Source organism: Callithrix jacchus, chromosome 15 (genome assembly GCF_049354715.1).
Source record: "Callithrix jacchus isolate 240 chromosome 15, calJac240_pri, whole genome shotgun sequence".
Lineage (NCBI taxonomy): Eukaryota > Metazoa > Chordata > Mammalia > Primates > Cebidae > Callithrix > Callithrix jacchus.
The window spans coordinates 69,306,351-69,317,072 of NC_133516.1; the positions used below are offsets into that span (position 1 = coordinate 69,306,351).

Sequence of the window (10,722 nt, forward strand, 5' to 3'; positions counted from 1 at the left end):
TGTGAGAAGAGAGAAGATGGCTGGGCCTGCAGAAATAGACACCGTCCTGAGACTGGTCTCTTCTGGTTTTCTCCAGTGGTCCAGCCCAAACCACCATTCCTAACTTCTCCAGTCAATAAGCAAGTCCTGATTGTGAGGCTACTAAGTCATAGCTCTGCGTAGGATTTGGAAATCTATGGATATAGTGTTTATATTTGTACAGGCCTAGAGTATATAATCAAACAATAAAACATAATCAGTATTTAAAATTGAAAATGTTCTGAAAAATCCAAGACTCACATATGGATCGTACCTGCTCTGAAGCATTCTTACATAATCTAGTGGTCTGTGGGCAGAGGTGGGGGAGGGGTGTCCAATTCTTAGACAACTAACTTTGAAAGGTGTTGTAAGATGATAATGCTATGAGCCAAATATGAGCAGACAATAAATGTGATGAAAGTTCAGGAAAGGAAGAAGCCATGTTTGCTGTAGTCATTTTAAAATAGCATAAATGTGTGCAGCTTTTTGCTAACAGTGCTTCATATTTGCATAACATTTCAGCATTTCCAAAACATTTTCATGTCATCTGATTTCATTAAATCTTCACAACCACCTGTGAGCTAAACATTATTAAATGAGGTAAAGTACATAAAACACTTAGAATAGTGCTTAGTACATCACAGGTGTTCACTATTAGGATCATCATTAGCCCTATTTTATAAATGACACAACTGAGACTCAGAGAGGCATTACTTGCCCAAAGTCACACAGCTGAAAAGTGATAGAAGTAGGCCTGAACTCAGCTTCCCCGGCTCCTATTTCTAGAACTCTTTCTTCATTGTCCCATGCATAAAAGAGGGAGTATTTAAGCTAGGCTTGCCTGGGTTGAGCCAAGTGTTGTGGGGGCGTTAGGAGAGAAGTCTCTGAAGTCATATTCCTCACCCTCACAAGCCCTCGTTGGTAGGTAGATGGGAATTGATGAAGGTATTCACTTTCTTGAGTAACAAGAGTTAAATCTAGAAGCTTTTGCTCATTTTAGCAATAAGGGGAGATGGTTCATTACCTGGTCCATCAAGGAAGCTGCAAGCCATTAAACTTACATAGATCCTCAGCTGCTAGGCTTGTTAAGAAAATGTTACAATAGGGGGAAATTGACAACACAGGCACTACAGATATTTTTAGTCTGTGTTTCAAGGATGTACATCTTGGGTTCTGTTTAGGATTGAGCACAAGGGGATGAATTTAGATTTATTTGACAAGACTGCCAATCAGAAAGTCCATATTGGCAGGGCATGGTGGCTCACTCCTAGAATCCCAGCACTTTCAGAGTCCAAGGTAGGACAAGAGTTCAAGAACAGCCTGGGCAACATAGTGAGACCTTGTCTCTACAAAAAATTTTTTAAATTAGCCTGGCATGGTGGCATGTGCCTGTAATTCCAGCTACTTGGGAGGCTGAGGCAGGAGGATCACTGGAGCTCAGGAGGTTGAGGCTACAGTGAGTCATGATTGCAACACTCACTCCAGCCTGGGCAACAGAGCAAGACCCTGTCTCAAAAAAAGAAAAAAAGTTCATACTGGGTATCTTATCTGTTCCTATCTTCTGCTGGGGACTGTGTGGGAAAACTAAGGGAAATAGAGTAGTTTTCACAAACTTTCAAATGCTGGTGAGAATAGTATCTTTTTCTTGGGTGGAGGACCGTTTGGCAATATCAGTAAAAACCATAACTGTGTCTGTTCCTTGCACCAGCAATTCTGTCATAAATTATTTATCCTATGGATATATTTTTAAATATAAGCCATTGTAGCATTGTTTGTAATAGCAAAAACAAGAAACAAGAAATCTAATGTGTTTACCAATAAATAATGCCAATACCAATAAATGTGTACCAATAAATATTGGTTAAATTACTGTATTTCCTTCAAATGGAATTTCATATTAAAAAGGAAGAAGCTCATCAATATGTGCTGAAAGCATATCACTAAGATATATTTTTAAGTGTGAAAAATAAAATCAAGTTTCAAAAAAAGAATTTATGTAGCATGCCATATGTATGTGCTTGAAGCATATATGTATGCAGGTATAGTCACAATTTTTTTCTTCCCCACTGGAAATATATGCTTATAATTGATAATGGGAACTATGTATGATAAGAGAGGAATGGGAAAAGAGAAAATTTTACTTTTCACTTTATCCTTTTATATAGTTTTAAAGATAGATTGGTTGATGGGTTTAACCACATGACATACTATTTTTAAAAAATAAACCCCGCTAAGGTCACACAGCTAGGACAGGGTACAGCTAGAATTTGTACCCCAGATTGTGATTCCAAAGCCCATCCTCTGGATTCTATTACACTGCCCTGTACTAGTGCTCCCTTAGTATCAGGAAGCACTTCTATCATTTGCTAGCAAGTTACACAATTTTTATGAAAATACCTAGAATTAAAATGTCCAAGAGCCTGGAGCTGCAAGAATGTGCTCATTCTCCACAGGAGAGCTCTGTGTCCCATCTGCCGGCCATCTTGGCTCCTTTTCTATAAGGTGGTGGCTCAGCCAAGAGAGGTCAGTGACTCTGGGCCAGGAAACACACACTAAGATTTCCAACAGGACAAATTACCTTAAGGAAAAGGCATTAGGATAGCTAGAGAGGTGGGGGTGGAGGGAAGGCATGAAAACAGTTCATTAGCCAACTTGGTCAATGGGCAGGTGCAGGAAGTGGCAAACAAACCCAGCCAAAATCTATAAATATACTTTAATATCAGTGTTCAAAACCCACAAAATAAATGAGTGAATTAGGAAACCTGGCAGCATGTAAGCACCTTGATGTAAATTCTTAGTTCAGGCCGTAACTCCCAGGAACTTTTCTGATTTGGGCATGTTATTTAATTGTCCTGGGCTTCAGTTTCCCAACAGCCAAAAGGACCGCATTATCTCTCCTGGCTGCTTCAGAGTTGTGAGGAACAACTAGGGCAAGGAACATGCTTTGCAAATGCAAGGCACCATACCAAATGAGAAGTTATTGTTAATATCTCTAAGGTTTACCTCACAGAAGGAGAGCTATTTGTAGACAGGAAAATAGGAGGAAGCATCAGAAAAGTATTGCTGATAACAAGGTAGACATACCTCACCAATGAAAGAGAGGTATCTCATGGGTCGTTTACTCCAGTTCCTCCTCATTATAGTCATGGACAAAGACATGCAGATTCCAAGGTCTGCAGAGAAGTGATAGTGCCATACTAGACTCTATTAGTTAAACCTGTAAAGGCAAAGAAAGGGAATATGCTACAGGGCCCCTGCCTGAGGGGCTTGCTGAGCTGTGAATGTTGATCAGGGTCCTGGAAACAAGCTGGTGTGAAGCTTAATAAGGAATTGGGGCAGAGGTGGGGGATGGACTTAAGTGGTCCAACTCCAGGATGGCTGAATGCCTCAGAGGAACAATTTGAGGGTGACCAGGGACTTGGATAGGATAAATGGCAACTTCCTAGAACGGGCTGTTCCAGAATCCATAGAGAAAAGGAAACAGCCTGGCCTCGTCCTGGGTAGTTGACAGGAACCAGGGTAGGAAGTATTTGTAGTGGGACTAGTGCTCACAACATCATTAAGTCCCTTGTGAATAGAATAAGGAAAATGGGAACAAATGCAATGCAGCACACACAGGGTAAGTCCATTTTTGTAGTGGTGTGAGCAGAGATGGAGAGATAGATCACCAGAGGGAGACAGTGTCTGCTGTGTGAGGGGCATTTGGCTCAGAGTGCCACAGACTTGGCTGTGAATACTGGCTCTGCCACTAACTTGCTATAGGGCCTTGAATATGCCATTTTCAATTCTGAATCTTGGTTTCTTTGTCTTTGAAATAAAGATTTTTCTCCCTTCTCCCTATCTTATACATTGTTATAAGGACTAAATGAGATGTTCTTGAAAACAACTCGCATATAATCCGTAGAACATGATGTCCAATAAATATTGGTTTATATCTCCTTTAGTTTGGGGAGAGACTCCCAAAAAATCTCCAGTGAAGTATTACAGCTGGAAATTTCAAGCACTAGAAAAGCAAGCTTGATCTACCTAAGAGGTAGAGTGTGAAAAGGCCCTTTTGACAAATAGAGAAACAGCCTAAATGGGCAGATAAGGAACTCTAATGTGGGCAGGGCAGGTTGTAGCAAGGCAGAAATTAATATAAGCATAAACATATCTGCTTATAAGGGATTCATTAACTATTATGGGGATTAATTAAAGCATTAATGTGAGGTTCCTCTAGATCCATGACAAACTGGAAAGATACTATGTACTGTGTAACTCAGCTTGACCCATTTTCTTGACTGCTCAGAAATATGGGATAAATTTTGTGTTCAGAGGCAATGGTTTTCCTCAGTCTTTTCCCCCTACCTTCTTTATTGGTCTAATTAATTTCCTTTTATTCATTGATTGTTCTTTAATCCTTATTTTGTTGGTTATATTTTTAAATTATTAATTGCCTCAGGTCCTTTTTGTATGGGTATGGAGAGGTAAAGTGATAATAACAGTTTCTTTTAAAACTAAAAATCCAAATAGAAAACCATAGTGAAAATGAAGGATCAAGGAAGATAAGGAAACTATAGCAATGTATAAAGCTGACCTAGTCTTTACTAAGAATAAAATTGGGGAAATTCCTATTTCTAGATGCTTTTTATAGCCAAAAGACCAGAGATTTTATCATAACAAAAGCTGAGAATGAAAGGATGTTTTAGATTGTTTTATAGATGGGTAAACTGGGGCTAAAAGAGAGGAAATAGTCTGTCTTACGGTGATCTCATAGCAGAATGAGGATCAGAACCCAGGTCTCTTGGCCCTCATTCTGGGGATCTGTCTGCTGTGGTCCTCTTCTTTTTAATAGTAAATGTCTGACTTTAAATACTTGCACAAAACTAATTTGTGTGGGTTTATTCCTTTCTCCAGGGCCAAGTGCTTTCGGGGCAAAAAAGTCCTTGGAGATTATGATATCAAGGTGGAACAGGTAATCAGCCTGAAGCCCAGAGCTGCATCTGCGTCATCACGGTTTCCTCTTGGCATGCCAGAGTGAACCATCTCATTCTGCTAAGTGGAGTACTGTGTCCATCATTGGATTCTGGACTCTGCATCTCCTCTCTCTCCTACCCTTTTCCCAGGACCTCTCTCTCTGTGAGGCATGGTCCTGGTGTTTGCATCTTTTCATTTCTCTGATTTCTTTTTATGGTTCTGGTGTCTATAGATGAGCAAGCAGTTTGGCTCTTGGGCCCCTATTGCAGTGTAAGATTCTTAGATTGAGGAAAACCTTAGAGGAATGTCTTCCAGGACATTGCACCTTACCTCCGTATTGTTGGTGGCAAGAGATTTCTCTGTAGGCACATGTCTGCCGTTCAGGTGTGCTGCCCCCAGTGATGGCTCCTCTGGGCCTGAGGCTATATGTTAGAGGAAATTTAGAAAAGAACACTTCCTTGTTTTAATACAGTGAAGCACTGAAAGACCAATTTTTTTTTTTAACTTCTTCCATCCTTTGCTTCATAATAAATAATGATTGGGTCCATTTGGGGGGAAGGGGGATGTTCAGTTTCAACAATGCATGTATTTCCTATGTGATAAAAGAAGTTACTCATCATTCATTATACAGTGTGTTATGATTTACTGACCCTCTTCAAACAACTTGTTAGATAGGCAAGATTGATAAAAATTATTCCCATTTTACAGATCGGGGAAACTAAAACCCAGAGAGAAGTAAGTTGCTTAATGTTTTATGCAGCTAGGTAGGACAAAATCAGAACTAAAACATAGTTGCCTGAATTTAAACCTAGTGCTTTTATGTTGAAACGGATAAAAGGACATTTGTCTCAGTCCGCATTCTTACTCTTTAGAGAGGCAGCACAAAGGATGCTGGGCTGGGAGTTAGAGGACTTGAGTTTTGCTCCTTTCTCTGCCAGTGTTAAGTTTTGTTTGTCCAGAAAAGTTACTTAACTGCTCTGAGGCTCAATTTTCTCCTTTGGTAAATGGGGATAATTATCTCTGTCCCACATTTATCACAGTGTTGCTATGAAAATTAGACTAACTCAGTATGTGAACATGTTTTGAAAACTGTAAATAAATATTTAGTCATGAGGATGTTGCTACTGCTATGTAGAGGACTTGGCAAAGGCAGGATTGTGAACTTATTCCCCTCTTGTTATTTTTCAGGCGGAATTTTCAGAGCTCAACCTGGTCGCCCATGCAGATGGTACCTATGCTGTGGATATGCAGGTTCTCCGGAATGGCACAAAGGTTGTCCGGTAAGGGTCTTTCTGTCCTCAGGATCACGTCACTGTCTCCATAGTTACTACCTCTGGCTCGAAGAGGTGGTTTCTAAGTCAAGTGTTAGAATGACATAGCAGTGCTATGTATGGTGTATAGAATTTAATGATGTATGTTGCGCAGAAGTAGTAGAAAAGGCAGAGAAATCCAGCTTCCAGCTGAGCTCTTAGTTTAGTGGTAAAGAAAGCAACCTTAAGCTTCACAGACTCAGAGCTCACTTAGAGATAACTGGATTCCATACAGGATTCTTTCCCCGCACCCCTTCAGCCAGTGCAGCTCTGTGCTTTTATCCTGCATACATTTCCCTTGGAAAACAGGGTTCCATTGCTTTTTAAAAAACAAAACAAAACAAAACAAAAACTTGAAAATGTCTGATGTAGTTCAGCCTTCCATTTTACGTTGAATTTGCTTAGATTCCCCTAGTGAGTCGTGGCAGAGTCCTATGTTCTGTGTGAGATCTCTTGACTCTTCACCCTGTGTTCTTTCTATATTCCTCACTCCTGGGAACTCCTAAATTGGATAGAAAACCCGAGGGTTGGAGGAGACATGGTGGGTGGAAGAAAATTAGCAATTATTGAGCACTTACATGTGAGGTGGTATGCTGGATGCCTTATAAATGTGATGTTGTCATACAGAATTTTGTGAGGGAGGTAATGAGAATTCCAGATTTGAAGGTGGCAGAGCAGGGAGAGGGGGCAGTGGGAAATGGTTTCAACAAGTTTTATTCTTCCCAGGAGCTCAATATGGCTTCAGGTTTTCAGATATCAGTCTTGCTCCAAGAAGAGTCTTCACCTCACCCTCTTCCCCACCTCAATCTGCAGTAACCTGACAGGCTTCCAGTGTCCAACAGGAACTGGTTAGTGACAGGAAAGGCCAGACTGGAGGTGTCTGGGACCTAACAACAGGAAATGTGAGCTTGTCCATCCTGAAGATCAAGGAAGAAGACAAAAAAAGAAATGCTCAGGTAGATCCTACAAGAGAGAATGGATGGGCTCTTCCAGCTGTACGTAGAGAGGGTAAATGGGGATGCATGAACACAAGCAGGTGGTGACAGAGAAGCCCAGTAGCAGGTCAAGAAGGGGCTGGCCACTGTGTGCAGCTCAATTCCTATAACTGCGGTGAAGGGTTGGAGTTGTATCTCAGGCATACAGCTGGTGCCAACTTCCCAGAACTGGGACACAAAGAAGGTCAGAGCAGCTCTAACAGATGCCATGTTTCTGTTTGTTTGTTTAACAGATTGAGAGAATTCACGTACAGATTTGTTACATGGGTATATTATGTAATAGTGAGGTTTGGTTTTCTAGTGTTCCATCACGTAAATAGTGAACATCATATCCAATAGGTAATTTTTCAACACTCATCCCCCTCTCATCCTCTCCTCTTTTGGAGTCCCCATTGTCTGTTGTTTCCATCTTTATGTCCATGTGTACCCATTGTTCGGCTCCCACTTATAAGTAAGAAACACACTATTTGATTTTCTGTTGCTGAGTTATTTTACTTAGGAAGGATAATGGCCTACAGCTCCATCTTTATTGTTGCAAAAGATACTATTTCATTTTTTTTATGGCTGCATTGTATTCTGTGGTGTATACTGTATATGTTTTCTTCATCCAGTCATCCAGTGATGGACACTTAGGTTGATTCCATGACTTTCCTATTGTGAATAGTGCTGTAATTAATACATGAGTATGAGTGTCTTTTAATATGATGATTTCTTTTTCTTTGGCTAGATTCCTAGTAATGGTATTGCTGGGTCATATGGTAGTTCTACTTATAGTTCTTTGAGAAATCTCTATATTGTTTTCATTAGAAGTACTAATTTACATTCCCACTAACAGTGTAAAAGTGTAAGTCCTCTGAGTGACCAAGGAAGGCTCGCTCCTTTAACACTCATTTTAAAAGACTAATCTCTGAGCCTGGGTGGGGCTGGGGCTGGAGGTGGTGGGCGGATGGTTGCCTGGGCAGAGAACCAAGTAGGTCATTGTATATCATATGAATCTGCTGAATCTTAGAACCTTGGGAGTAGATGCTGCCACAGAATTGACTCTCTGGGAAGGTGGGGTTCCTCTGAAGCTCAGGCATGAAAACAGGGGCCCTGGTCCTCTGGAGTAGCCGTGGCTAGGAGCTTTGCTGGCTAGAGGGGAAGCGCAGGAGCTTTCCCATGCATGGGAACATTCTGTACTCTCAGGGCTTCCTGTAGCCGTTGCTCAACCTCAGTTCTGCGAAAAATATTTGTACCCCTCCCTAGCGTTCGCTTTGGAAGAATAACATTGGGAAGTCTGGCATCTGTCCTCAGTCAGCCTGGCCCCTTGTTCTCCTGGGGACCTGATGAGGGCATTGCCTATTTTAGGGAGCAGCATTAAGGAGTCAGAACAGGACACCGAGATCACGGACCTCTGTGGCAGTATGGTGAAGGAAGCCAAGTACTATCTGTTGTCTTCAGTTTTCCAGGATCTGCTTTGAGCTCTAACTTGAAAGTCACAAGGAGTTTCAGGCTCTTACACTGTCTCATGAGGTCAAGGAAAAATATTTTTCACTTAAAGTGTGAGACTCTAAAAGTGTTTCTTCTCTCCTCAGAGTATTTGTACCTTAGAAAAACGCAGTGCTTAGCCCAGAGAAGAGAGGGAATTTTAGAATTCTGTTCCTCAAATCTTATTTGGAAAGTACTGTAATATGGGCCAGGTGTGGTGGCTCGCACCTGTAATGCTAGCACTTTCGGATGCCAAGGTGGGCAGATCACTTGAGGCCAGGAGTTTGAGACCAGCCTGGCCAACATGGTGAAACCACATCTACTAAAATTACAAAAAATTGTCTGAGCCTGTTGGTGTGTAATTCCAGCTACTTGGGAGGCTGAGGCACAAGAATCGCTTGAACCTGGGAGGTGGAGGTTGCAGTGAGCCGAGATTGTGCCACTGCATTCCAGTCCGGGTGACAGAGCAAGAGCCTGTCTCAAAAAAAAAAAAAAAAAAAAGGAAAGTACCAAATATCCCATTTCCTAGTCCAGAAAGGAATAATAATAATAAAATTACAACTGTTGCTCATGCCTGCACTCCCAGCGCTTTGAGTGACTGAAGCAGAAAAATCACTTGAGCCCAGGAGTTTGAGACCAGCCTGAGCAACATAGTGAGACCTCATCTCTCCAAAAAGTGAAAAAATTAGCCAGGGGTCGGTCATGGCACATGCCTATAGTCCTAGCTACTTGAGAGGCCGAGGCAAGAGGATCACTTGAGCCCAAGAGTTCAAGAACAGCCTAGGCAACACAGTAAGACCTTGTCTCTCCAAAAAATAATTAGCTGGGCATGGTGGTGTGTGCCTATAGTACTAGTTACTTAGCAGGCTAAGGCAGGAGGATCACTTGAACCCGGAGTTTGAGGTTCCAGTTTATGGTTATATAGTGCTGCTGTACTCCAGTGTGGGCAACAGATTAAGGCTTGTCTCTAAAATAACAACAGTAAAATGAGGGGCTTGGACTAGGTGGTCCCTAAACCCTCTTCTCTATCTTGGGTTTTGGAAATGGGAACCAAAATGATATATGGTCTGAAGTGCTGGTTAATGGCAAACTTGCCTCTACATTCTTGCCAGGTCCTTCCGACCAGACTTCGTGCTCATCCGGCAGCATGCATTCGGCATGGCAGAGAATGAGGACTTCCGCCACCTGATCATTGGCATGCAATATGCAGGCCTCCCCAGCATCAACTCACTGGAATCCATATACAACTTCTGTGACAAGCCATGGGTGGTGAGTGAGGCCCCCTTTCCCCAGGTAAAAGGGTAGGATCCGGGCCCTACATCTCCCAGGTCTCTAGGAGGGACTCAAGATGCAGTAGGCCCCAGTCCCAGGAGTGTCCCTACATCTCCCAGGCCCCCAGGAGGGACCTCAAGATACAGTAGGCCCCAACTAAGAGAATGTGAGAGGAGATTCCCCTGGGACGTGGGGGAAGGCAGGCCATTGCAGTAGCACAGCATCACCTGTCACGGGCTGGGCACCTTTGTTATAGAGTGTACCTTTTGCCTCATGACAAAGTCACACAAGAATTCTGTGAAGAAGTCCTTGTAGGTCTGTAGGCTCTGCCCTTGGCCATGGGCTGCAATGATAAAAATGTCTGTTTCTTGCCTCCTAGAATGATCAAACTTTTGGAAAGGTCTGAGCCCGTGGCAGCCAAGGGAATAGTTCAACTCAGAGGTAGTGACAGAGTCCTAGTAAGTGGTTCAGCAACCTGAAAGTTAAATTTATCCACATGCATGTGAATCATATACTTATGAGCTGGAAGAGTCCTTGGAGATCATTAAAGCCTAACCCTAACTCTGACCTCAACCCTTCATGATAGAGATAGGAAAATTAAAGAAGGAAAGTAAGGAAAACTACTTACTTTAGGAGACCAGTTTCTGAGGTTTTTCTACATTAATATTATTTAATCCTTACCTTACAAGGAAGATATTATTGTC

At 42.0% G+C, this 10,722-nt stretch overlaps 1 protein-coding gene across 2 annotated transcripts in view; it reads left to right on the top strand.

The window, feature by feature from the left end:
- The window catches only part of SYN2 (synapsin II), a 202,975-nt gene that overhangs the window by 148,557 nt on the left and 43,696 nt on the right, over nt 1–10,722 (top strand). Inside the window, exons 2-4 of one of the 2 annotated variants that reach the window (XM_035273675.3) lie at nt 4,915–4,972; nt 6,163–6,254; nt 9,859–10,015. In XM_035273675.3, coding sequence (XP_035129566.1) covers nt 4,915–4,972; nt 6,163–6,254; nt 9,859–10,015 — 307 coding nt within the window. The remainder of the gene's footprint in view (nt 1–4,914; nt 4,973–6,162; nt 6,255–9,858; nt 10,016–10,722) is intronic. The other variant, XM_054245944.2, reaches the window with a different exon arrangement.